The sequence below is a fragment of the Nematolebias whitei genome, chromosome 21 (assembly GCF_014905685.2).
Source record: "Nematolebias whitei isolate Nwh7 chromosome 21, NemWhi1, whole genome shotgun sequence".
Classification (NCBI taxonomy): Eukaryota; Metazoa; Chordata; class Actinopteri; order Cyprinodontiformes; family Rivulidae; genus Nematolebias; species Nematolebias whitei.
In genome coordinates this window covers 24,426,309-24,453,907 of record NC_056518.1, presented here as the reverse complement: position 1 = coordinate 24,453,907, position 27,599 = coordinate 24,426,309, and the positions used below count along the sequence as shown (strand labels likewise).

General features: G+C 39.1%; 3 protein-coding genes across 3 annotated transcripts in view; 1 reads left to right on the top strand and 2 right to left on the bottom strand.

The window, feature by feature from the left end:
• The first annotated feature begins 466 nt into the window (after positions 1–466).
• rock2a (rho-associated, coiled-coil containing protein kinase 2a) lies at positions 467–17,626 on the top strand. Its single transcript, XM_037694744.1, has 30 exons — positions 467–547; positions 1,443–1,580; positions 1,668–1,928; positions 2,594–2,738; positions 2,814–2,952; positions 3,128–3,219; positions 3,384–3,543; positions 3,649–3,703; positions 5,264–5,352; positions 5,444–5,492; positions 5,747–5,882; positions 6,376–6,467; positions 7,199–7,445; positions 8,553–8,659; positions 8,899–9,058; positions 10,239–10,399; positions 10,478–10,662; positions 10,747–10,816; positions 11,253–11,356; positions 11,448–11,634; positions 11,748–11,841; positions 11,914–12,008; positions 12,118–12,309; positions 12,401–12,569; positions 13,856–13,926; positions 14,006–14,094; positions 14,190–14,268; positions 14,357–14,624; positions 14,712–14,925; positions 17,555–17,626. The coding sequence occupies exons 1-30, from the start codon at positions 482–484 to the stop codon at positions 17,556–17,558; spliced, it is 3,918 nt and encodes a 1,305-aa protein (XP_037550672.1). The 5' UTR covers positions 467–481; the 3' UTR covers positions 17,559–17,626.
• Positions 17,627–18,867: 1,241 nt separating this feature from the next.
• Positions 18,868–25,524, bottom strand: slc66a3 (solute carrier family 66 member 3). The gene is made up of 7 exons (XM_037694742.1): positions 25,235–25,524; positions 24,370–24,452; positions 22,444–22,513; positions 22,268–22,325; positions 21,854–21,974; positions 21,228–21,269; positions 18,868–19,328 (listed from the first exon to the last, which is right to left on the bottom strand). The coding sequence occupies exons 1-7, from the start codon at positions 25,378–25,380 to the stop codon at positions 19,225–19,227; spliced, it is 624 nt and encodes a 207-aa protein (XP_037550670.1). The 5' UTR covers positions 25,381–25,524; the 3' UTR covers positions 18,868–19,224.
• Positions 25,525–26,345: 821 nt separating this feature from the next.
• Positions 26,346–27,599, bottom strand: part of c21h2orf50 (chromosome 21 C2orf50 homolog) — a 2,758-nt gene continuing 1,504 nt past the window's right edge. Inside the window, exons 2-3 of the mRNA XM_037694743.1 lie at positions 27,505–27,544; positions 26,346–26,743 (exon numbers count right to left, since the gene is read on the bottom strand). Coding sequence (XP_037550671.1) covers positions 26,537–26,743; positions 27,505–27,544 — 247 coding nt within the window. The 3' untranslated portion in view covers positions 26,346–26,536. The remainder of the gene's footprint in view (positions 26,744–27,504; positions 27,545–27,599) is intronic.

The window sequence follows — 27,599 nt, the reverse complement described above, 5'->3', positions numbered from 1 at the left end:
AACTGTTGATGTTTCTGCAGAGGATGAGTCACCAGGTTTTATAAAAAGCTGTCAGAGGAAGAAGATGGATGAAGAACATCCTGCTGTTTAATGTAAAAACATTCCTGTGTTTGCAGGCTTGTTCTTGTGCTTTACATGGTTAATTATGTAGGTATTCCTTTCTTTATAGCCAATTTATTTTTGATTACCATTTGTCCATTCAGTTTTGTTGCCTCTGTCATGTTTATTGGTGATTAAAGCTGATGGAGGATTGTTTTTGTTTGGTTTTTAGGATTCCATAAATGCTCTGGTCTTGGACTTGGACTACCCGGCGCTACGCAAGAATAAAAACATTGAAACCTTCTTAAACCGATGTGAGTTGGTTTCATGTTAATCTGTAACAGAACTTAACCAAATCACTGTATGTACAATAGTTTCAAAAAATATATATATATATTTTACTTTAGATGAGAAAGTCGTGGGGAGCCTGCGAGACCTTCAGATGAAGTCCGAAGACTTTGAAAAAGTTAAAATTATTGGTCGAGGAGCGTTTGGTGAAGTCCAACTGGTGAGTTTACATGTTTATTATGTGGATATACATTAAACAAGGTTGTGTTTATTTAAAACAATATAATGTTTTTTTTTCTGAACTACAGACCCAACCTATCTGTGTAACTACAGTGTGCAGGTTAGCAGTTGAACTTTGTCCATTCTGACCTTTAAACACCTTCAGGCTTTTGCTTGGGATTAAGCTTCAGCAGCAGAAAACCGTTTCTGATTAGATTTTAATGTCTGATCTGTTTTGACTTTGGTTTGTTGTGAGGATCCCAGCTGAGACCAGCAGACTTTCATTTAGGATGATTTTCATTTTTTGTACTTCCGGTTCTGGAGCTGTACTAAATGTTTTTTCACTCAGGGGAAAAACAGTGACGTAAAAACAAAACCTCTCTAGGCTTAATTGTTTAGATTAAGAAATAAATAAATCTTTTAGACTGGGTGATGTATACCATTAGCTGCTTTTGGATCAGTTTTGTTTTGAGCCTCTGGTTGTTTGATAGGTGGTGGAAAAGAGAACAAGTGTGTTACAATTTAGCCAATCATTTACTTGGTTTCAACCAGTCACAGTATGGCTGGATCTCCTCTGAGCTGGGAGCTAAAAATGATGTGTTGGCATGTAAATAAAGGAAAAACAACTTTTTTAAATTACTGTTTATGAAAAATGACCAGGTTTGTGGAGCGTGGGGGCATATGTGTGTTAAAGTCAACATTCAGGCTTTGGTTAATGCTTTTTACCACTGACGTAAGGAAGACTCTCACTATGTAACATTATTTATCCTGGTGTGTTTTTCTTCTGTGTTGCATGTGATTAATGTTGCTTTCTGCAGTTTGAACAATCTGCACATCACATCTGCTCAGAGTCGAGTTCGGTTCTGGAGAATCTTTTCATTTTCACAATCCTCCAGGTTCGACATAAAGCCTCGCAGAAGGTCTACGCCTTGAAGCTGCTCAGCAAGTTTGAGATGATCAAGCGCTCGGACTCTGCGTTCTTCTGGGAGGAGAGAGACATCATGGCGTTCGCCAACAGCCCCTGGGTTGTGCAGGTATGTTTTCGAGCCTATGGTTATTTTTTTGACGATTGTATTACAGAAACGCAGATCACGTATTCATAGCCTTGTTTGTGCGTTTAGTTGTGCTGTGCCTTTCAAGACGAACACTACCTCTACATGGTGATGGAGTACATGCCAGGAGGAGACTTGGTCAACCTCACCAGCACCTACGACATGCCAGAAAAATGGGCCAAATTCTACGCGGCCGAAGTGGTGATGGCTCTGGATTCCATTCACTCCATGGGCTTCATCCACCGGGACATTAAACCAGACAACATGCTGCTGGACAGACACGGACATCTGAAGCTGGCCGACTTCGGCACCTGCATGAAAATGGACTCTGTGAGTCCAGTTCTACTTTAATTTATTTTTAATTGCCACCAGTTGCTCTTCTTTAACTGTGCAGATCAAATTCTTTTGCTTCTTCAGCAGATAAATTGTAGGAAAGCCAAAGTAGAACGTAAAGAGGGAGCAATGTGCCTTCACTTTCCTGCATTTCATCATTTGAAAATCAGCAGTTGACTGTGGAAATTAGAGGTCCAAAAAAAACAGTGCTGCTCTTGAAGGCTCTTAGAAATAATGGCTTGATTTGACTACAAATCAAAAGCTTTCCATTTGTGGAACAGTCATAATAAGTCTGAACAAGCTTAGTGTGATTTAGAAACAATTCTTGGACTGATGGAGGAGTAATTGCACATTTGGCCATAATCAGTAAAAATCTGATTTGAGTAAAAAGCGGTGCCAAGTTTTTATGAAAAGGTTTTCTCAGCTGCAAAACAAGAGGTGGATTCATCATCCCATGTGTTTGTGTTTTAGTTCATTCAAAGGATTATAAAAAGTATCATAAAAAGGTTAAAAGTTAGAAAAAGATGACTTCTGCAACAAAGCCCAAATTTTCCTGCCGGCCTCCTCAAAAGGTTGAAGCCGATGGTTTAATCTTGGATTCGCTGCACATTTTATGACTCTTACTGATATATATAAAATATATATTATTATTTTTGTTGCAGACTGGGATGGTGCACTGTGACACGGCTGTCGGCACGCCAGACTACATCTCTCCGGAGGTGCTGAAGTCTCAGGGAGGAGACGGATACTACGGGAGGGAATGCGACTGGTGGTCTGTGGGCGTTTTCATTTTCGAGATGCTTGTGGGTCAGTGAACGCTTCACAAAGACAACGATGAAATTATGTGCTTGTTGTAAATGGTTTTGTTCCTTTGCCTTTTAGGTGACACTCCGTTCTACGCTGACTCTCTGGTGGGAACCTACAGTAAGATCATGGACCACAAGAACTCCCTGAACTTCCCTGATGATGTGGAGATCTCCAAAGAGGCCAAGAATATCATCTGTGCTTTCCTGACTGAAAGGTAAAAAAAAGATAGATTGTCTATTTCTTGTTATATTTGGCAGAAACTACTCATGTTTTCAGATTTATTTTCTGTCTTTTGACAATAACTCAAAATAAAACCCAGTTTTTAATGTTTCCTTTGGTTGAATTTGTACTGGGGAAGATAATTCATGCTGTGATTTTGTGTTTCTGAGGGGGGTGAGATTGGGCAGAAACGGTGTGGAAGAAATCAAACGGCATCCTTTCTTCAAAAACGACCAGTGGACCTTCGACACCATCAGGGACAGTCAGTATCACAAACCTGTTTGTGATGTTTCACTTGATAACATGTTTCATCTGACAACAACTTCACTACTGAGTTTGTTCTTTCAGCACAACAGAAGTCAGCGTTCAGCTGTGTACAGAAAAAAAATACAAAACTGTAAAGTTTTCTTCTATTTTCCTCGTCAGCGGCTGCTCCTGTGGTTCCGGAGCTGAGCAGCGACATAGACACCAGCAACTTTGACGAGATCGAAGATGACAAAGGCGACGTCGAAACATTCCCCACACCCAAGGCTTTTGTTGGAAATCAATTACCATTTGTCGGCTTCACCTACTTCAAAGAAGACCAGTAAATCCTCCTCTTCTCCTCCTGTCTCTAAGCATTTTAGAAACTTGTCTAGATTTATTTGTGGTTTATAACTTGATGTTTAATTTGTTGTTTTCTGTTCTTTAGGTTGCTTAGTTCTGCCAACAACATCTCGGTGACGCATGATAATTCAAAAGGAGAGGTGAATACTTTACGCTTAAAAGTAGCTACATTCTGCTTCAGGATGAAAGTTTTATGGATTGGGAGATTTAAAAAAAAATTTAACAACACGTGACATCACTCTGCTTCTCTGCTGTATCACAAAAAACTATGGCAAAAAAAACGTTAAAGCAGTATGTGATAATCTTAAATATTCAGGTTGAACACGCGTGTTTGGAAAGTTTACAGGAGCAAACCTCCTCTCCCTAAAACGAACGTGGCAGAACAGTTTAAAGTCTGGAAAGTTTAATCTAAACAAGACTTTTGGAACAAAGAGATCAAAGTAGATGTACCAGTATGTTAGACAGGACCATGTTTAGAGGAAACCAAACGCAGCATGTTGACACAAACACCCTTTGTGGGCGATGATTTGGGCTTGTTCTGCAGCCACAGGACCTGTGCACTCTGCAGTCACTGTGTCCACCGTGATCAACTCGACGTGTCCCACGTGAGACTGTCCAACAGCTGCGGCTTGGACCAGACTGGATCAACAGTATGATTTCTTCACATTCAGAAGATGATTACTGACCGTTATTGTTGAGGAAGGTGGTTTAAAAAGCAGGGTGTTTTTACTTCTTATCCAGTCGGGTCAACAGGCAGCAGGTTTAAGAGAGAAACCCAGACATCCCTCTTCCTAGTGACACTGTCCAACTCCTTCTGCGGGACCCCGAGATGTTCCCAAGCCACAGAAGATGCACAGTCCCTCTTGACTGACCGAAGCAACACCCTCATTACTGAGGAGGAGGCCCCATTCCGTCGATTCATCTCCCGCTCCATCCTGCCATCAGGAACAAGACGCCCAGATGCTTTGGTTCAGTTCTTGTATATTCATAATGACAGTAAATGAAAATATGTCTGAGTCTGAGATTTACCAGTTAAAAATCAGATTGAACCAGATAAGTTTATTGCATTTTGATACAAAAAACAAAGCTAAGAACCGAAAGAGGGGTCCACTTTCTTCTTCACCAGAACAACAGCAGCAGCCAGCTCCACATCGTTTGACCCGAGCTTCTCAGGAGCCGCCTGCAACACTTGTCGGTTCACACAACCACACAGAACACGGCTGTAAACCACTTAGATTATAATTTAAATGGGATTTCTTACTCCTGATCCTGATTTATTTGCACTTTGTTAGAGTTTCAGTGTTTGTAGCTGCACAGACTTAAGCTGCTTTTATTATGAATGGCTGAGCTAATAGCTAATCTGAGTCTCTGACTTCAGTCCCCAAATGTAAAAGGAGTTTTATTTAGTTTGATGTCAATTGTTAATATATACAGGGATGTATTTATTTTAATTCAGTCTAATTCTACGTTTAAGTTCAAGATTATTGTTTTAAAAAATAAAAATTTCAACAAGACTGCTGTCGGACGTTAAACTGCCTGTTGTCTTTCAGAGGTTAAAATATTTTAACATTAGTTTTTTACGTCTTGTAAAAATCAGAATGAAGCGGTTGATCTGTTGTGAATACTCTGATTAATATTTGTTCTTTTTTCTCCACTATTTTCTGACCTTTTTGTGTTACTGGTGCATTTTCTGTTTTCAGTCTGCAGCACTTCTGAAGAAACTTCACAACCTGGAGATCCAGCTGAGTAACGATAAGCTGGTCAAAGATGACCTGGACAACAAATACAGGTACCGAAACGAAAGGAACACAGTTTAAATTGTACGGCAGCTTAAGCTTTTATTGTTTTTATTTTTAAATTTAAACCTTAACTCTGTGCAGAGCTGCCACCATTCGTTTAGAAAAAGTTACCAAAGAATTTGAGGATGAGGTAAGTGTGTAATGTAATTTGAAATTGTTATATTTCCACAATATTTCAAACCAAAACAGTAAATCCGATCCAGAAATTAGTCACAACCCGACCAAATTAGACCTGATGTGCACGTCTTGGATGATGCGGATGTTTGATGTTAAAATATGTAATTGCTGGTTCTGATGACAGAGTCAATAAGCTGTTAACGTGAGTCATGAAAACGGATCTGTGAAGTCACGGATTTGTAAATGTTTCTTTTGACTGATGCTCAGGTGAACAGCAGGAAGAACTTGGAGACGAGTCTGAGGCAGCTGGAGAGAGAAAAGGCCCTGCTGCAGCACAAGAGTCTAGAGAGCCACCGAAAGGCCGAGAATGAAGCCGACAAGAAGCGCTGCCTGGAGAACGAAGGTACCAAACACTCTGCATGTCCTGGATACACGGAGTTTAATTAGTTGTATTAAATCATTTACAGTTCATTAATTCCTCTCAAGTCTTATTTCCTTGTTTATTTCAACACATTTCTGCACTCTCACGGTTAAGTGACTAAAAGTTTTTTTCTTTTTGTAATTCATAATTTAAAAAGTGGAAAAATAACACTAAATTAATCTCACAAAGAACTGAACATTTTTCATTTGTTTGGCTTTTTATTTTTTATTTAAATATAATTTAAAATGCTAAAAAAAAAATAATCTGGGTTACAGTGCCATCACCTGGTCAGAGTGTAAAACTGCACAATAAAATTACTCAACTCAGATGGACTGCATCTTTTCCAAAACTCAGCTGTCATATTTTTTAACAGAATTAAGACATCTCATCTCACGTCTGTTATGCACATATACATATTTTATTTATGTTTTAACTTTTAATGAAGAATTAATCGTTGTTTTTCTGTTTTTTGCAGTCAACAGCCTTCGAGACCAGCTGGATGACATGAAGAAAAGAAACCAAAATTCACACATTTCCAACGAGAAGAACATTCAGCTGCAGAAACAGGTCTGTTAATCTTATATATGTGCATTTATTTTTCTTTGTTTCAGCATATTTAGCTTGAATAATACATTGATTTAAAACAAAGTCAACAAAGGTATCAGCGAGCTTTGATTTCAAGTAAAAGTTACTGAACTTCTCTAACTAATGAGGTAATGTTGAGGTGTTTCAAACCAAATTAATAAAACATGTTTGAGTTTGGTTTTTATTTCAGATTTGGAAACAAAATGATAAAAGTCCTGAAAACAAACATTTTTTTAAATATTCAAATATTGGTGGATGAACAATAATTCATTATAATGATTGATATCTGAGGCTAAGACTGATTTATTAGAATTAAACCATCTTATCTGACATGTTCTTTTATCATCATGGTTCAAATCTAGAGTCGCTTGAATAAATAAAAATTAAAACGTTGATTTGTATTTGTCGTTGCACAACAATTCTAAACAAAGTATTGACTCAAGCATTTAATTATGCTTGTATAATCTCTCTGTTATTGAATATGTTAGTATTTGTCAGATGACTTGGAAAACATGCTGAACAAATTATGCATTATTATTAAAGAGCTCTGAAACCAGCTGTAGAGAAAGGTGTTTGAGGCACTCTTCTTAGATTAAAGACATTTCTGCATTAAATATTTTACAAACTGTATTGCGTAAAGTGATTTAAAGTCACATCTGAGGTTTCAACCAGACCTAAAGGAGTTTTTAAAGTGAATATTGTTGTCCTGTCAGTTGGAGGAAGCCAACACGTTGCTGCGGGCCGAGTCCGAAGCTGCGACGAGGCTCCGTAAAGCTCAGACTGAAGGCAGCAAGCAGCTGCAGCAGCTGGAGGCTAACGTGCGCGAGCTGCAGGATAAATGCTGCCTGCTGGAGCGCAGCAAGCTGAGCCTGGAGAAGGAGTTCATCAGCCTGCAGGCGGCGCTGGAGTCCGAGAGGAGAGAGCACAGCCAGGGCTCGGAAACCATCAGCGACCTGATGGGTGTGTGACACACACACACACACACACATCATTAAATACACAAATACGCAAAGGCTGGTAAACAACGGGATCAATATACCGTACAAACACTGAGGGAAGCAAAGAGATTTTACATTGCTTAGTAAGATGTTTACTGTTGAGTCTGAATTCTGTCAAAATTCTTTAAACAAACAGCTCGTTCACTTCCTGTCTGTGTGTGACACAGAGCGGTCACTTCAGGGGTCAGGAAGTTGAATAAAACATGAACCTGGTGCTTCTTTACCAACCACAGAGGCTGTAAGTCAGGATTTCAAACTGGGTTCCTTCTGATGTTTTATAGACAGAAGCTTCCTGTTGGTTCCAGTCACATGGTGGTATAAATCATTCTCCAACCAACAATCTAACAGCTAGGCTAATAGATTAGTCCTAATGCTGCTGAAGTGGTGTGTCAGCTGTCATATTAAGCTTTTTATTCGATTGTGGTAAACCACATGAAGCCACATTCTGGTTCCTGCCGTCAAACTGCAGCTGTTAGTCTTCAGATGGATTTCATTAACAAGTCAAACAACAAAGCGCACTGTAATTAAGACTGCAGTGAAACAACAACAAGCTTTTATTACGTAAATAGATTTGCTTATTTTAACAATGGGTGACTGTATATGTTGGTGAGAGCAAATTTTTCTAAAATTTTGTTTTGGCTGCTCTTTCTGCTCATTTTTGGCTCCGTTCTTGTATCTGACCATTTTCAAACGATTTTGTTTGTTTAAGACTCTTAAATACAAAAGTCAACACAACTAGAAAGCCATGAAATACTATTTTTGGAAACAACAATTTGCTAAAACCTTGACTTATCTCAGCACGTTTTGTTTGAAATTATTAAAGGAGTTTGAGGAAACTGGACATATTTGACAATATAATTAAAATATTTGGTTCAACTTGTCAGAATTTAGAATCAGGGTCAGGAGAGAATGAACACCTTCAGACTTATACTGTGCAATAAAAGTAACTTGACAGGACAAAACAATATATCAAGTTTTATTACAATAAAATAAAGAGTATGGAGTAAGATTCTTAGGTGTGCCAGTTTGGATATATGTCTCTAAGTCCTCTTGGCCTTTTGTTTTTCAGGACGTATTTCGGGTTTGGAGGAAGAGGCCCGCCTGCAGAAACAGGTTCTGTCCAAAGCGGAGACTGAGAAAAGACAGCTGCAGGAGAAACTTACCGATCTGGAAAAGGTACCTCAGAAACGTCCCAAACCAGACGTCTGAACCAGATCAAGTTGAAGTTGAAAGAGGAATGTGAATAAAAGGAAGAAATTCAAATGATTGATCTTTTCAGCCAGTTAATGAGTCTAATTTCCACTCAAGAACTTTACTTTAGTCTGACGCTAAGTTGGACACTATTTATTGACAGATGAATATTTTTTGTGCTCTCGGTGTTGAATCGCCTCTGCTTTTGTTTCATGTCTGTACAGGAGATGAGCAACAAGGAGATCGACATGACCTACAAGCTGAAGGTTCTGCAGCAGGAGCTGGAGCAGGAGGGGGCTTCTCATAAAGCCACCAGATCTCTGCTGGCAGACAAGAGCAAGATCAAAGTGACCATCGAGGGCGCCAAGTCAGAATCCATGAAGGGTGAGGCTGATTTGAACTGTAGGCCCAAATCAGAACGCAGCTTCTGTATTACATCCATTCTTGTATTTTAGGATTTCAACACATTCTTTAAAAAAAAAGTTTAGGTTGAGGAAAGTTTTTGGGGTAAGGAAATAAAGGTTCTTTCAGAAAACGGTTCCGCAAAATTAGCGCACAGATCAGCCCGTCTTTAAGCTCTTTCTGGTCGTTTAAAAATCGCAGCCAACCACGTCATGCACAGACGTGCGTTTTCTGAAATGAAACTGAACCAAAAGAGGCACGGAGCAGAACTCTGCTGTGTTGACATGGAGTGTGACGTATTAAATGTGACATAGCTGTCATATTTTAAAAACGTGAGCAAACTCGGTGATGATTCTCTTTGTGGTTAACTAATTTGTTAAATACAAACTAGCGGTGCCTCAGCATCAATCTTCCCTCGATAATAAAACTGTTTTTTGTTCAGTGGGTTGCACAGATCACATATTCCATCACTTCATCACATTACGCTGCAGCACTGGTATCTTTTCACATGTTGATCGTTTTAGGTCTGTTACTCGGTCCATTCCGATATCACAGCGAGGTGGCCAGAAGGCGTCCTTGTGGCGTTTTGTGAGAGCCTAAAAAGGAAGTAATACTCCATAGCTGCTGATGTACACAAGCTGTAGCTCTAAAATGCAAAGCTGAGCAGAGGAACTCAGAAGAGGATACACAAGGAGCAGAAAAGTTTTCTGAGATTTTAGAACACGTGATGCCTTCAGGAGCCAAGTCTTTTCTAGGACTGTACTAGATTGACCTGCCTGCGGTCCAGACCTGTTTTTAAAAAAAAAAAAACCTGGAGTTTTTTAATCAAAAATGAAACGATAACTTAATTAAATTGTGGATGATTATAACAAAAAATCACTTGAACTATATTTTTTCTGTAAAAAGGTAGGGCAGCAGGAATGAATGCATAAATTATTGTAATATTTAAACACTTTAAATCACTTTTAAATGCACTCCATGAAAAGTTGCATATTCTTCAGCATCCTGCGTTTTGTGGATTTTTAGTTGTAATTCGCATGCACTGAATCAAACTTAGTGCATGGATATTAGTCCCACGGTGTTACTGGAATTATCTTTGCAGCTTTAATCACAGCAGATTAGCTCGGGAAAGATTTGTTCTAACTGAATTATTTTCATGCAGAGATGGAGCGGAAGCTGGCGGAGGAGCGAGCAGCCAAATTGCGCCTGGAGAACAGAATCCTGGAGCTGGAGAAATACAGCAGCATGATGGACTGTGACTACAAACAGGCCTTACAGAAACTAGATGAGCTGCGACGACACAAGGACCGACTCACTGAGGAGGTGAGGATCATTCCTGTGAAGTTTGGGTTTGGATTTTAAAGGCTTCCCAAAGAAAATATGTAATATGTATTTCCTCAGGTGAAGAACCTGACGCTGAAGATCGAGCAGGAGACCCAGAAGCGTAGCCTGACCCTGAACGACCTAAAGGCCCAGAACCAGCAGCTCAACAGCTTGAGAACCTCTGAGAAGCAGCTCAAACAGGAAACCAACCACCTGCTGGACATCAAACGCAGCTTAGAGAAGCAGAACCAAGAGCTGCGCAAGTCCGTTCAGCTCTCCTTTCACCTGCTCCACCTATCAGATCCCTACAGATAATTCATGATTTATTTATTTCTTTTTGCCTCCAGAGAAAGACAAGACACAGATGGACAAATGAAGGAGTTACAGGACCAGCTGGAGGCTGAACAGTATTTCTCTGTGAGTGGGATTAATGTATGATTCTGTATTAAACTTGTGCATTTATCTCAGTTACTAATGCATGTTTGAAACGGTTAAACAGATTTTAAACAAACATGTCTAATTTATTTTACTTATAAACAAGATTATTTTAGTATAACTCGTTTAAAAATATTCAACATGAATACAAATCACATTAAAATGCTCCTGATCACCAAGTAGACATTCAGGTTTGTGCCAAAAGTGCTAAAAAAGCTTTAAAGTTCACCTGAAAAATCTTGAAATATCCTTCAAATTAAATTAAGCAGCATTTTAAAAGCATGGATTTAAAATAGCGATAACTGACCCACATTTCAAGCAACGTACTAGTTGTGCTCCTCACCTCCTTTGGTTCTGCAGTGATGGGTTCCATTTTGAAAGCTCACTGAACTTTTTAAATTTCACACCTCTTTTCCAGACTCTTTATAAGACTCAGGTTCGAGAACTAAAGGAGGAATGTGAGGAGAAAAACAAACTCTACAAGGACATGCAGCAGTCTCTGCAGGAGCTGCAGGAAGAGAGGTGAACGAACTGCTTAAAAATCCACAGTTTAGTATTTGAGTATTCGTGGTTTATTTCTGGGTTTGATTCTGTTCTGCCGGTTCCGTTTCAGGGATTCTTTGGCAGCTCAGCTGGAGATCACGCTAACGAAGGCCGACTCGGAGCAGCTGGCTCGCTCCATCGCCGAGGAGCAGTACTCAGACCTGGAGAAGGAGAAGATAATGAAGGAGCTGGAGCTGAAGGAGATGATGGCTCGCCACCGTCAAGAGCTCTCTGAGAAGGACATCACCATCAGCTCGGTGAGTTTCACGAACACACGCTTCCTGAGTTCAGCTCAAATCACATTGTCATTCAAAATGAGTAAAAGTGGGACTTGACAGATGTTGTTATGGATGTTTTGTTTTGTTTGCAGCTGGAGGAGGCCAATAGGACCCTGACAAGTGACGTTGCCAACTTGGCCAATGAGAAAGAGGAACTGAACAACAAAATGAAGGAAGCACTTGAAGGTTAATCAGAAACCCTTATATTAAAATTCATAAATTTTGTTGTCAGGGTTTAATTTTTTTGTTTCCGTTTAGACTCTGGGAAGTCGAAGGATTGGGAGCAGCAGATTAATCACATGAAACAGACGTTTGAGAAGCAGCTTCAGTCTGAGAGGACCCTGAAAACTCAGGTTGGTGGTTTTTAGGATTTCCTTGCGCTGTTCTCAAAGTGCCATTTTAATCTTTTTATCCCAGTTTTCTGTAATTCTGAAAGGACTTTTAACTCGTGTTCATCTGCAGGCTGTCAATAAGCTGGCAGAAATCATGAACAGGAAGGAGGTGCGTGGCGGAGGAAGCCGTCGTGGTAACGACACAGACATGCGGCGAAAGGAGAAGGAGAACAGGAAGCTGCAGCTGGAGTTGAGGTCGGAGAAAGAAAAGCTCAACAGCACCATGATTAAATACCAGAAGGAGATCAACGAGATGCAAGCGGTGGGTGATCTGTTCACATGTCCACTTGTTTCACCGTATCAAAATGAGCAACTTTACCCTGAAGTCATACTTTTTTTTTCTCCACATGTAGCAACTGGCAGAAGAGAGCCAGATGCGTATCGAGCTGCAGATGGCTCTGGACAGTAAAGACAGTGACATTGAGCAGCTGAGGAATCTCCTGCAGACGCTCAGTGTTCAATCCATGGATTCTGCCAGCATGAGCAGCGGGCCAGATTTTGATGCTGACGATGCGTACGCAGGTAAAAATGAACTCTTTGTAACTGTTTGAATTACTGGTTTGTAGTAAATGTTCGTTTTTTGGTGAATTGTTCTTATTGTGATGAATTACTCAACTGTTAAAGCCCACCTATTTGTTCTAGTAGCTTGTTTTCACTCCTCTGAAACAAAAAAAAAAGCCTGGTTTATTTGAGATTTATTATTTAAATGATTGCAAAAACAATAATTCAAGCAAAAAAAACAAATGCGTTTGATTCTAAAACACATTTTTAATCTAATTATTGATTTCATCAGGCTTTATGAACAAATATCACTGAATATCAACAGCAATAGAAACTTATATCCTGCTGTCTAATAATTTTACGTAGTGAAAGAATGTAGAAAAAGTATCCGAAAGGTCCGAGCACAAATCCCTGTGGAACTACATGACTTACTCAGTGTTTACTTTGTTTACAAGCACAAATTTGAATGTTTTGGGAAAAAAAATTAACCAGTCCAGAGTGGCTCATTTAATTTCATTAACAAGTTCAAGCCTTCATAAGATTTTAAGATTTTGTTCATTAAAGTGAGGCCATGGCTAATATCTAAACATAAATGCATCCAAAAAATAAGTCCAGTAAGCTTTTAAAATTTTGTTACATGGTTGGAAAATGTACACTTCAGTAATAAGGTCAGAACGCTCAAGCATAAATTTGCACAAAGTATAAGTATGTGTTTACGGTGTCTGAGGTGTAACGGTACATGTCTGTCTACCGTAACGGTTCGGCACAGGGACCCAGATGACAGATTCGTTAGTCTCAGCTTCCATCTAGAAGCACATTTATTTAACTGCGTATTGCTAACAGAGGAAGATACTATCTAAACATTTTGCATCAAATAAAGCAAGGCTGGTTGAGAAAAAACAGACAGAAGCTAAAAGACCTGCCTGAGCGATCATGGACGGCTGCAATAGAGAGGGGTGATAGGCAAGTATAGCAGGCAGTAATGTCATATAATCATCTCTGAGAAGTCCATGGCAAGCCATTTGGGTTGCTTTTGGTATTCTCTGATATCAAGCATCATATCCCCACACGAGCACTCAGCTAGCTGTGAAGCATATTTCACATTTTATTTATTTTACTAAAGATATTCTGTATTTTTTAATTAGCATCAAGTTTAGGTCATATAACTGAAGCAAACACTTCTTGCTTTTCTGTTTTTGCTCTTGGAATAGTTTTAATGTTCCCTGTTGTACCAAAAGGACTTGGTCGTACTGTTGCACTCCTGGCATGCGTAGGAATCTTCCTGATTTTTCAATCCTCTCTCTTAGAAACCCGACTCGAGGGGTGGCTCTGTCTTCCTGTCAGAAACAACACCAAGAAGTTTGGATGGGAGAAAAAGGTCTGGGATAAACCAAGTTTGCACTTTACCTGTAAATGTCTCTGATTTACCACTGATTTATGTGTCCTTGTTTCTGTAGTATGTTGTGGTGAGCAGCAAGAAGATAATTTTCTATAACAGCGAACAGGACAGAGAGCAGTCCATTCCCTGCATGGTGCTCGACATAGAGTATGTGTAACACCTGACCCACAAACTCGAGAAGTTTTGGATTATTTCTTACAGGTGTTGAATAGTAAGATGTAATATTTATCTTTGTGTTGCAGCAAACTTTTCCACGTGAGGCCAGTTACTCAAACAGATGTGTACCGTGCTGAAGCCAAGGAGATTCCCAGGATATTCCAGGTCTGTTCCAGCCTTCCTTTGATGTTTTCTGATTCTGCTTCTCAATCGTTTAAAAGCTGCAGATAACAGTCGTCTGTGCATCCTACAGATTCTTTACGCCAATGAAGGTGAGAGCAAAAAGGAGCCAGAGTTTCCCGTGGAGCCGCTGTCCATCGGAGAGAAGTCCAGCTACATCTGCCACAAAGGCCACGAGTTCATCCCCACCATCTACCACTTCCCCACCAACTGCGAGGCGTGCACCAAACCCCTGTGGAACATGTTCAAACCTCCACCAGCTCTGGAGTGCCGGCGCTGCCACATCAAGTGCCACAAGGACCACATGGACAAGAAGGAGGAGATCATCGCTCCCTGCAAAGGTCTGTACACGTTCACCTGTGCTGCTTTAATACCGCCTATTAATATTCAAGATTATTAAATAGACGTCTCTTTTCTTTGACCTCCAGTGAACTACGACATATCTGCAGCCAAGAACCTGCTACTGCTCGCCTCCTCCCAGGAGGAGCAGCAGAAGTGGGTGAGCCGGCTGGTGAAGAGGATTCCTAAGAAGCCGCCACTACCGGATCAGTTTGGACGCTCCTCGCCACGCCTCTCCATGAAGGTTCAGTCCAGCCAGTCCTTGAAGAGGCCCAGTCGACAGCTCCCGCCCAGCAAGACCAGGTAGACAAAGAAAGATTTCATATTTTGAAAACTTGCATGTACAAATTTCTTTTCCAGTTGTTTTTCTTTTTTTTTTTTCAGTTGAAGCTTCTTACGATGCAAAAGTCGTGGGTTTCACACAAACTAAATTCATTCAACCTTTATTTAGACAGGTTAATCCCTAAAAATGGAAATGATTCTTCCGTAGAAGGCGACTCATGTTAGCTTTTAGTTCATATTCAGCAAAAAGTTTTAGTTTGTTTTCATGTTCAGCTGACACTTCTGAACAGAACCTCTAATAGGAGTTGTTTTATTTTATTTTATTACCCAACTTTGCGCAAACCCGCTGCAGTAATGTTTAATAATAACGTCTTAGTGATTCAGAGCTGCTCTTGTTCTGTCCAGGTGTGATTTAGTTTCTGTTTCTAAGGAGAAATGCATCAGTTTAAGGACCCCATAAAGTCTGTTTACACAGTTTTTAAACTCAATACAACTATTTTAAATGACCTATTTGTTTAATAATGAGTTATGTCTAATATTACATTTTGGGTTTTTAAAAACTATCACGACTATGAAAACTGATTCCCTGCTTTCAGATTGGAGGAGCTCAGTGTCCAGGACTGGCACTGGGTGTCGGATGATATGGACGATGATTGTGCCTCGGTTCTTGTCTGACGGTAACACTGTGTGCAGTGTGTGCCGTGCGCATTAAAGCGTTAGCTTTACGTGTTGGGAGCGTGGGTTTAAACAGCAGAACGTAACGTTTCAGGAAAACGCATCAAAACAAATTTATTTTCTGATCTGATTAGCAGACTTGGAAGTTTAAGGACTTTACGAGCTGCAGTCTTAAACCTAAACGCAGTTTCACAAAAATTAACCCGCCACCATGAACAGTTTTAAACTTTGTGCCAAAAATCTTGTTTATTTGCAGAAAGTGTGGTGTTAAAATTATTTTTTTTAAAGTCCCTGCTCTCTTCAACAAGTTCAGTAGGTTTTAGTTGTAGAAAGAGTCATATCCTCCATCTTTTTCTGACTTTAATAGCCAGATAATCTGAAAAGTGTCTTTTAAAAATTATTTGTATACATCTTTAAAAAGGTTTTTGGTCAGTTTGCGCCCGCTGTGCTGTGATTTTTCCAAGTATTTGCTTTTATTCACCTGCCGGTCACTTTTGTTTACTCCCTGCTGCGTACGCCGACCCCAGCCCTCGCAGATCGAACGGATTCAGAATGAGAAGAGAAGAATCCAGCAGCACCTGGTACCAATGATGACTCCCCCCTGCTCATGTTTGTCTCACAATCAGCTTGGCCCCTAAATGTGTTTGTGTCGGGTTTATTGTCACTCAGAGGGGATGTCAGGCCACATGAAGGTGTTTCAGATGTTTTGCTTCTTTCATTTTCAGTTGCAGGGATCACTTTGTCACAGGGTGTCTGAAATAAAGGCTGATATTTGAATATTTGGCAAGTAAAGAATAATTTGGCAGAACATTTCAATTCATTTAGAAGCCGAGCTTTAAATGTTTACATCGTTTTGTTTGAATTGCGGCTACACGCCAGGGAAAACCATCCACAGCCATTTTACTATGGCCCCGCCCCTTTTTGGAGTTGAAAAAATAATAATTCTGAGCTGTTCTCTACTTAAACAATCAATAAAACCGATTTGTTTATTAGCTTTTAGATGCTGGAATCATTTGACCTTTCAGGTTTTAGTTGTGCAGCATTAAAGCAGAATAACTGATTCCTGGAAAATGTTGAAACATTTTTCAAATTAGTAGATCCACAAATATCTGCTGCTGGGAAAGGCCGTTTATTTATGGAGGACTAAAACTACCAAAAATATTGAAATTATATTTAATATATCAGTAATTTTAATAAAAATTTGTCTGAATCTGCATTTTGTTTGTATGTTTTTATACTTTGGGATTTTCTGTTCAGGTGTATTTAATTTTACCTTGCATAATAAATAAGTTGGAGGACATATAAGAAGATTCTCAGTCATCGTGGTCAATCCACAAACGGTTATAAACCAAAACAACTCGACTTCTGTTGGGAGTTGGAGGACGTACAAAGAATTAAAAAAATAAATACTTGCGTAATTGTTTTGTTTTTGGCACTTAATCCTCCATATACAGCGGTCTCATCTTGTATGTCCTGTCGTGAGGAAATTGTTGAATACCCAACAGATTTATTTGATATTTGTCATTTTCTGTTACTCCGATGCTTAGCTTAGATTTGTTCAGAGTAAAATTGCAATCACTGATTACATCATAATTATGCTAAATAACTTTTTGATGTGGATTATCCAGTTAGAAGTATTTTAGATCTTTCATTAAACGTAATCAATGACTTTCACAGAAATGACGTGACATTTGTTTACAACTCATAGTTTATTTTAATCCTCCCTGTAGGTAAATTTAACAGACAAGTCCCATATTCCATATTTGCTGTTCAAACATCGACATAACTCAAAGACAGAAAATTACTCTTATTTCTAATTTGCCACTGGGACTTTTTCTGCATGTTTTCACCCTAAACTTCCAGTAGGCTTGTTTTTTTCCTTTCAAAATTAAGGCGACGTGAAGTTTTTCTCCTTGAGTGTAATTTAGAAACAAGATGGCTACACGTGTTTAACTTGTTGTTTCTTTTCCTCCAGTTAACCTCGCTTTGGGAGCGTGATGCATCTGAGGTTTTGTGGCGCGCTTCCACTGAAGCTTCGTCTGCAGATCGGCACGCTGAACTCAACGTCACTCCACAACCCGCTCGCCGTCTCAAGCCTGTGAGAGTTACATTTGTTCTCAGCCACACTTTTATTTTTCTCTCTCTGCGAGCCAGTCAGCTCCTGAAACGATTCAGCTACACGCTTTTTGTACCTCCGAGACGCTAAAGGAGCGCTGGTGATAAGGGGATCCACTTTACCTCAACGATTCTCAGCAGGACGAGCCGAGCAGGAAAACTCGTCCACGTCTCTGAGGATCATCGTGGCCAAAAATAAGACGTTTTGTGTTTAATGATTGTGAACTATATGAAGGGTTTAACGGGGAACACTACGCTCAGAAGGTTCTGTATTTTGGTTTTGTTTGAACCTGACCCCGGAAAGTGTTTGTACTTTCATGATTGTAGCTTCTCGCTCTCCACAGCTCTGCTTTCAGGTGAATCTTGTGTTGAAGGTACAAAGGTCCTGGGGGTTCACCGAGGTAGGGGTGGAGTGTTGGATTCCTCCTGGATTGGAGCAAATAATCTCCCGAGTGCCTGTTGTGCAGATTTTGATGGTGAATCACTTAAATGGAGGGCCGTACTCCTACAAACCTGCACTGTCTTTTCTAAAAGGTTAAAGTTTACTGAACTGCACCGTTGACGCTTTTCTCATCCCAGCTCCTTGTGTTATTTTTGAATGGACGCTTGTTTTTTTTCCCCCCAGAAACGTACATGCATCACCAAACTACTCTCGGGTTAACATGCATGCTTTTTTTTTATTTATCCCTCCAGGCTTCCCCTCACAATAGTTTTCAGACTGCAGTGACAATAAAAAGCAGAAAACTGAGGGTATGCAATCAAATCCTGGTCCCCCACAAGACAAAAAACTGAGCAGCACTAGTCCAATGAAAGTTTTCTAAAAGTATTTGTGATATTTTTGTATTAAAAGTAACCAAACTCAGAGTTTGGACACGTGTGTATGTGGCTTATATAGCAAGGTGGAGAGTAAACTGTGAGTGTGTGTGTATGAAGTGCTCTCCTTTAACCATGAAGCATGTTTTATACATATAAATATCCACAGTATATATTTGACATGCCATACAGTGCACATTATATTATTTATACAGCATTGTCCACTTTGTATTTAAGGGTTTTACATTCAGATTGCATGTTTGCTACCAAACTGCTCGATGATGACCACTTCAACAATAAACGCGTGGATGTGCCTTTTGTGTTCTTTTTTTTTTAATTTTTATAGAAGTGTCTGCATGTTTGACGGTTTCATGTATGACAAATCATGCTGTAAAACGTTAAAATGTTTGGTTTATTCAAGAGGTTTAAGAGAATTCCATACAAACCGTATAAAACCCAATAAAAATACAGTTTTTGTCATCCTGAGTTGGAAGAGCTTGGATTCTCTTGGCTCATTTATGGAAAATACTAACAAATATTTGGTCAGATTACAAAAAACTGGAATGTTAAAACGTTTGGATTCAACACAAACCAAAACTGATATTAATTATTGTTAACCGTTGGCCCGTTTGATCGTTCAAGATTTCCTGTGGCTAAAGTGACCCAGTACGATCCGAGACCTGAACTTTATCAGGTGTGGTGACCCAAGACTTCGGATTAATCGTCTTTCTTGGAGCTTCTGCTGCTCCGTCGCTGGTAGTAGATCACAGTGAGCAGCACCCACAGGTTCAGCAGAGTCATGGCAACGAACCGCACCAGAACTGCGAGAAAGTGACGGAACTTGTTAGAATTAGGACGTTAGAAATGCACATCTAACAAAAACAGGTCATTATTTAACCGGGAAGTTAAAATGCTGTGTTGAATCTGAGAGACTTTTCTGGCTAAATGTAGTTCTAAATCTGTGGTTTCCAGACTTTTTACATACAAAATTAGTGGTCGAGTTCTTGGATATGGCTGATTGAAGTAACCAAATCAATAAGAGCCTAAAGACAACCATGAAATTATTCTTGTTCAGAAATTTCAGCAGAAATGGAACAGGAGACACTTTGAGCTGGCTGCTCTTCTCCATCTGTGGTAAATATTTTTGTTTTACTGCTTTAATTTAACAAAAGCACTCAAACTTTGTTCAGTTTTCTTTAAGAAAACAATATTGTCAAGTAAAACCTGAAGGGCAGTCAACATGGGAATGTTTTTTTAGCGTTTCAGTGTTGTATCCACATGGATATGTTGTTTTCAGAGCCCCAAAACAAGATTTTTGAAAACTGGTTCTAGAGTGGAAAACTCCTGAATTCTTGTTTTCGTGTAGACAGCCAAAACGACTCATATAAATGTCATTGTCGCATCTAATCTCTCCTACAACATGTTGACATCCTCTTTTTCTGTTCACAGTTCATGCTAATATACACCTAATCAGTGTTGCCAGATCTTGCAATAGAACTGGCAACCCACCACATTGTGTAAAACAGAAGCCGTTTTTAAACGGTATAAACATTTATTATGGCATTACACATAAACAGCAGCTAAATTATGCCAAACACTTTGAAGAACATACTTTAAAGCTCCGATAAAATATTTTGCATATGCAACAGCAAACTCATAGTAAACACAGTCGACAAAAAACTTTCTTTAAAATCTCCAAAAAGTGCCAAAAAAAATTTTGGCATATTTTTAAAAACAACATCTTGACATCTGCGTGTGAGTGAAGCCCTCTAGTGGTTGGCGAGCGATAAACAGGAAACGAGGGCGTGGAAGGGACAAGCTACCTATCATTTGTTTTGCTTTATTGTTCAGAGCTGGGACATTATCAACTAGTTTCACTTGGAAAGAAATTCAAGCCCAAATAAGCAACTAAACGTTCAAAACAAGCACAAAAAACTGCAACCCGTGACTCACAAGATTTGCAAGCGACTTTAGAAAAAAACAAGCCCAAAGTCGCTTATAATAAGCGGACTTGGCAACACTGCACCTAATCCATGCCTTGCTTCCTGATTTGGGTGTATTTATGTGTCACAGCGCCACTTACAGGCCTGGCATGGTTACTGCAGCATTTTGGGAAGGATTTGTTTTTTCTTTGTGCGTGGATGAAAAGCTTTTTAGAAACTATCCCGTGATTAGGAGGATATTTTTTGGAAATTGTTAAAAAACAAGCCATGCCAAAGTGTAGGCAGGGGATGGTTGTTTTGGTGTCACTTTCGAGGAGACTTGGCATTTTACTTTCTCGTCTATGATCACAGCCTGTCAATATCTTAAAATTTCTTATAAAAACTTAATAAAATAAACAAACCACAATTTTATTTTTTAAGTTTCTTTCTAAAATGGACAACTTTGTGTTGTGTTTTTGTTTATTCAGGCTGGATACCTGAATAAAGTGAGTTTCAGCCACGTTGATGAGGACTTTAATCTTTTAGTTTACATGTCATCTTCACATTAAAACATTTAGGCTTTCAGGAACTCGTTTTCTCAAACTCTACTCATGCTGTGACTGAAAACTGAGGATCCAGACCTTCCTTTTTAAGAGATTTCCCTCCTTCAGTGCACACTAGGCTTCTAAGTAACCACCCTGATGGAAGGCCTTTACACAGCAAACTTCTGAAATGTCTAAAGTCTGTAATAAATATTCCTGCCCGAGTCGTCCAACAGTCAATTGTTATTCCACTCACCCTGCATGTCTCCAGTTGTCACCGTGGTGGTGTAGATCCTCGCTGGAACAAAACGACACGCTCATTAAACCACACAGCATCTGGTATTTAACTAATGAAGTGTTTTAATTGAATAAACGAGGAGCAAACTAAATGGATGCGAGGCTCATTCGTGGACGGAAAGTGATTCGAGGAGAATTCGTAACAACGGACTTTTTAAAAACATGCCATAAATCTGCCTGACTGTTTTATGCAGGGAGTCAGATTTTGGTGGATGAAACCTGCTTTAGTCCATTTGTGTTTCTGTTAACGTTTCACCGTTGTAAATGTGCGCAGACTGTGGCTGAATGTTACTTAAAATGTGTAAGAATTGTGCGCACGACTTGTTTTTGAAGTTCACCTGCCAGTGTTAAATATCTGATGCAACCAGTTCTGGGAACGATTGCACAGATATGTCAGGATATGCACTGAGGATCAGTCTCAGCTACTACCGCACCAAATTTAGATCAATAGTTGTAAAACTGCCTAATAAGGTCAGTTGAATGTGGCAGCCCTCTTGAATCTGGTCGACTCCGAAGGTTTATCAGATGCTCTGTTATCTTTAAACAGCAGATGATAAAAGTCTAAAATATCCCTTTAATACTCACCCATACAGGTGTAGGTGGCTATGGCCCAGGAGAGGGCGCTCACCTGTCCGGCGTCCTTAGAGCTCCAGAGGCACTGCAGCTGTGCAAACTTACTGGCAGCACTGATGAACGTGCACAGGCTCTGAGAAGAGAGTGGCGATCAGACTTCACGCAGGTACTGAACGCGCAGGTGAACTCGAGTTTAAACGGTAAAAAGGTTTCCTAAACTTTTAAGGTGGGTTGCGGGATCGCTCCTCTCGCCCTTTTTAAATGCAAAATGCCTAAAGACATGTTCATCCCATTAAGCAAGCAGGCCTTTCTGTGAAACACCTGGTGAGATGAGGTCTCCTCGAGTCTCCACCTCATTGCTCCTGACTGATGACATGACAAGTCTTTACTGCGAGACACAGAATTGATTTTAAACTGATTTATTACCATAGCCAGATCAATGATCCACCTCTCCACAGTGAGGAGCCTCCAGCCTCCAAACAACCTGAAACGCAGTCCGTTAAGGCAGAAGCGCTGCACTCAGAGCGCTCGAGGGTCATTGATTTTCTTCAGGGCCGAATGAGCATTTTTACATCTATTAAAATGGGAGAATGAAAGGATACAGCACGGCGTAGATGAGGCTCTGCCGCAGGCTGCCATCGTAGTGAAGAATCAGGAGCAGGAGGATGACATCTGATGACAGAAAGCAGGTTATAGCCCGCACCGCTTCAGGCCCGGCTCAACTTTCATTTCAAGGGCCACTGACGCACAATCACTTCAAGTATGCAAACTTCTCAGAACTTCACAGGTTTTCCTGTTTCCTTATTTTGAAATGCAACCACTGATGGGCGTTTGTAATAGTGTGAACGTTTATGAAGCATTCACACTATTGTGATCCATTTGTCTTCCATACGTTTTTCGGCACGATTCTCTTCCTGCAGTTTAAGCTATTTCAATAAATCATATATCAAAACATTCAGCTCTTTCAAGACCATCCTGCTATGACTTTTGCTATTGGTGCAACTTTAGCTTTTTTGAAATATTTAGCCTTTTCGGCCATTTTTTCCTCAGAAAAATGAACTGAGCTCAGTTTACATCCTTCAAATCTTTAGATGTGTTTACAACCTTTTACTGCTCCTTTCACATTTTGTTCTGCTTCAGCTTCTTTCTGCTTCCTTGTGCAAATTTAAGCGTTTTTAGCTAATTTCAGCTGCTTTTTTCAGCCGTTTTGTGCTCCTTTCAGGTTCGTTCTGCTAATTAAAACATTTTTGCGCTGCTTCAAACTTCTGCTTATGTCAGCTTGTTGTGCTCCTTTCAGCTTATTTAAGCAAGTTTCAGCTTTTTCTGCAATTTCAGCTACTATTTAGCTAATTTTAGCCTTTTCAGCTAATTACACATTTTTTGCACTCACTTCTACTTTTTTCAACCTAATTCAGCAAAAATGTGCTTTCTCCACCTCCTTCTGATAATTTAAACTTCTTTCTGATTTTTTTTTAGCTGGTCTTCAGCTGTTTTATTTTATTTTTTTGTTGTTGGCAATTTCAGCTTCACTCAGATAATTTCCACTTTTTTGTGTTCATTTCTGTTTCTTTTAACCTAACTGGCAAACATGCTCCTTATGCTTTCTTCTTCTAATTTAAGCTTGTTCTACCGTTTCCATTTACATTTTTAGTATTTTAGCTAATTTCAGCTGTTTTCAGATAAATTCCAAGTTTTTCATGGTAACTTTTGCTACTTTCAGCCTAATTAACATCTTTATGGTAATTTCAGCTTGTTATGCTCCTTTCAGCTTTATTCTGCTAGTTTCAACCTTTTCTGCTATTTCAGCAAATATTTAGCAGTTTTATGCTACTTTGAGCTTTTTTAGCTAATTCCACATTTTTTTTAGCTCATTTCAGCTCTTTCACTTCCTTCTGGTAGTTTAAGCTTCTTTCTGCCTTTTCACCTATTTTTTTTTTTTTGTTGTTGTAGCCAATTTTAACTTTTTTTAAGCTAATTTACTAATTTTTGTGCTAATTTCTGGTAATTTATACCTAATTCAGCAAAAATGTATTCTTTCTGCTTTCTTCTGCTAGTTAAGGCTTGTTCTTTCATTTCAGCTACAATTCAGCATGTTTTTGTAGCTAATTTCAGCTGGTTTTCAGCAAGTTCTTCAGCAATAAGTATTCATACTTTTGCAGGAAATGCAATTTCTCTAGTTTATTTTAAGATCCAAAAGCAGTCCTATGAAATAATGCAAGATGTCACACTCGTGTGTTGTGAATGACTCTCAGCTACAACATTCATTGTTAGCGTAATATCTGTAAAATAGGCTGAGCTTTAGCCATTTTTGTGTGTGCTCAGGTTGATACGCTGTGGTGGCCATGTTGAGTGGGGTTTACTTCAAAAGCCAATGGTTACTGTCTGAGTTTCAGTAAAACATTACGAATAAAACCTGTTATACACACTTTTTTGGACTGCACATGTTTCTACCTTGAATGTGTGTATTGGCAGTTGTGGATCCAAAAAAGTGACAAAACACTGAAAGAAAAAGTAACGTGACAACTGACCTTGAGCGATGAGGATGGGATATTCCAGGTATGTTGGAGGTGGGTAGTCATAGTACATCTGGTACGTTACGAAAACAATGAACCTGGAAGGAATAAAGTTTATAACTGAGCTTTCAGATATTAGTTTTTAGAGAGCAGTGTGTTCCTTTGTGAAGTGTTTCCTTCTAATTAAGACACTCGTTTAACATCTGTGACCATTCAAAGATTTTCAGGGTTGTACGGTGCTCTTGGTCCACTAGTGGCAGCTTGCATTCATTCCAGATTTTGCTAAAGTAAAGACAAATAAATGCCTTTTGAAAAGATTTTGTAGCTTATGTGCTTCTTTACAACCAAAACCCCGAGGTTCTCTTTTTCTTTAACGCTGCAGATCCATCTTCTGCCAACGAAACAGACTTCTAGAGGCATCTTGTGGCATCTCACAGCTTTGTTGTTGGTTTGAAATCTCCCAGATTGATGGATGTTTTCCACTTCAGCTGTCAGGGACTTTAATGTTATGGGCCAGCTGGTGGCTGTCCAGGCTGTTTTAGGGTGAGCAGATGAAAAGGGTCGTACAGTTACAGCCTGCTCACAAACAGCCTGACAAAGACTTGTTTTAATCCAACAGAGAGCAGTTTGTGGCTGTTACAGAAGAGCTGGCTCCACTGCACTGATTCACCATCACTGTTGAACCTCCAGCTGTTTCTTTATAAGGTTTGTCATTTCCCTGTTTGTAGCTGCAGATGATTTGAGCTCGTGCACAGTAACAGGAAGACATCACATGAAAACTACACACCCCATCTGCAGCAGCTCCCCTTCCCTTTGGTTTTAAAACCCACACACAGCATGCAAAATGATCTCCCCTCAGAGCCTGCCGGAGTTCACCCACCCAATCAGCTCCAGGACGAGGCTGTTGAGGCTGACTCCCGTGGTCCGTTTGGCTCTCATCAGGACGAAGATCTGCGGGAACTTTAGCACCATGCACGCAAACAGCGTGCTGAAGTTAGCGACGTGCAGTAACATGTGGGGCTCCATTGTTTAGAAATGTTAACTTAAAAAAATCTACCAGTTAGGCACAAGTAGTTTGTTTTCTACATTTAATGAACCTTTTTTAAAAAAGAAATACTAGCTCCAGATGCTGTTTCGACGCCACTTTTATCAAGTAAGTCGGTTTTAGACTTAACTTCCGGTTTAAAGTTTCAAAGTAATACAAAAGCGTGATTATTTCGCGCTCAACAAACGTTGTTGCGAAGTAAGATTAAAATTAATAAACAGCATATTAATTCTTAAAGTAAATACAATTAGTTAAAAGTTTATTACTGTAACATTTAAAATATATACTTTGATTTACAATTTATTTTGACACAACCAAACATGACTTCCTTTATTGTTATGTTAGCTTGACAGTTTCCTGTCGGTCGGCTTCATCCTCATTTCCGCAAACATCCTCTGAACCTGATTGGCTACAAATCAACCTCGGTTTTTCAAATGTGAGAGAACATGTGATTTCATCCCTGTTTTCTTATTGAAATAACGCCAAAATATTTTATTATGAAAACAAATAACCACTTTAACAACTGTCCATTTACCATGTAACTCCACTGAATACAATTATTGAACTTATGTTTTAAAATAATATTATTCAGCTCCTTTTAATATCGTTTTTGGTGTCAAGAATGTGCAGAATTCTTGAGCTTTAATTTTTTAAAGAGCTAAACTTATTTCCTATACAATTTTAAGAAAATTAGATAGAGGGACAAAAATAGAAGAAAAAAAACTTCAGCGGAGTTTGAGGACTAAAATTAAACAAAGAGCATTGAAGTACAGTATAACAATATTTCACCATCTTAAATGTAATTTTAATAACAAAAATAAAATGACAAAGGTACTCAACAAATAAATGCTGCTCAGTATTCATTTTTAGTATAAACAAACTTTGCATCATGCAGACATTAATGTATATAAACTGCTTTTTATTGAAGTTTTAAGCTATTTTCTGCTTGTTTTGGCATCTTTGTAGTAGGTGATCAAACCTTTCACTAAGCTCAGGTACCTTCTTAGACCATCAAATATCTGTTTAAACAAAACATTATAATTAAAATGTGACATAGATGTAGGACAATAACATTCTTTTCCCTAATTTCCATTTTTTTAATGTCTTTAATAATCCAGCCCACATAGACTGACCATATCAGTCAGTTAGTGTTCTGGTGTGCAGAGAGGTCTTGTGTTTGTGTTGAAAGCTTCCAGGCCAAAGAAGGGACCTTTCCAGTCTGGCCAGCTCCCTCCCCAGTGGAGTGGACAGTCTGCTGCTGAATATTTGGTTGGTAGTGTACTTCTCAGAGAAAAACTTCACATCGGTGGTACTGGGTAAAGGCTCCTCTTCCCTCGGCCGTCCCTACAAACACGATAAAATAAAAACAACAACATCTCAAAATTAAACTGTTGTCAAAGTTTTCCTTTTTTATTAGACATTTCTTGAAAGCTTTCTTTTGTGTTGTCTGTGCAACTGAAGCACATTTAACAAGATTTAAGATGCTCATTGCAATGTCCTGAATAGTCACAAAGCAAGAAACAAAATTTGCACTTCTTTTGTGCTTTTAATAAACTTGTAAACCAAATTTTGTGTGATTGTTTAAACACAGCCAAAGTGAATAAATAAATAGGCCGGTGTCAACGGAAAAGCCATTTGGGGTAGAAGTCAAACAACTTTGGTAACTGGTACGTATTTTTATGCTCATTTGTTGAGTTAAACATGCAGATAAAAAGATTACTCTGGAACGGTAAACTTACCATTTTTTTTGTCACCTACCCTGACTTTGACTAATGTAGGTAAAACACGTAACTAAAGCTTCCACTTGGTTTTCTGTGGATTCTGCCTTTGTTTACATTGAGTGCGTACCTGCGTTCCAGAATAATGTGTCTATATATCTGGTAAACTACCGGCATAAACTCTATCAAACGTATAACCTTTTTTTTATGTTTGAATTCATAGTTGGCAATATGTACCTTTAAAATAAAAGCAGCATATTATTCAGGTCTCTCTTGTAAATGAGTCCCCGAGGCTCAATGGGATTAACAAAAATTCAATTCAAATTCAATTCAAATAAAAAAAAAAAAAAGTATAAATAAAGGTTGAATGAATTATATATTTCATACCATGAAGTCACATTTCCAGAGAAAGTCCCACTTTTTCTCCCTGTGAACCACAACAAAGCACATGGTTAAAATGATATTAGGAAACAACAACAAAA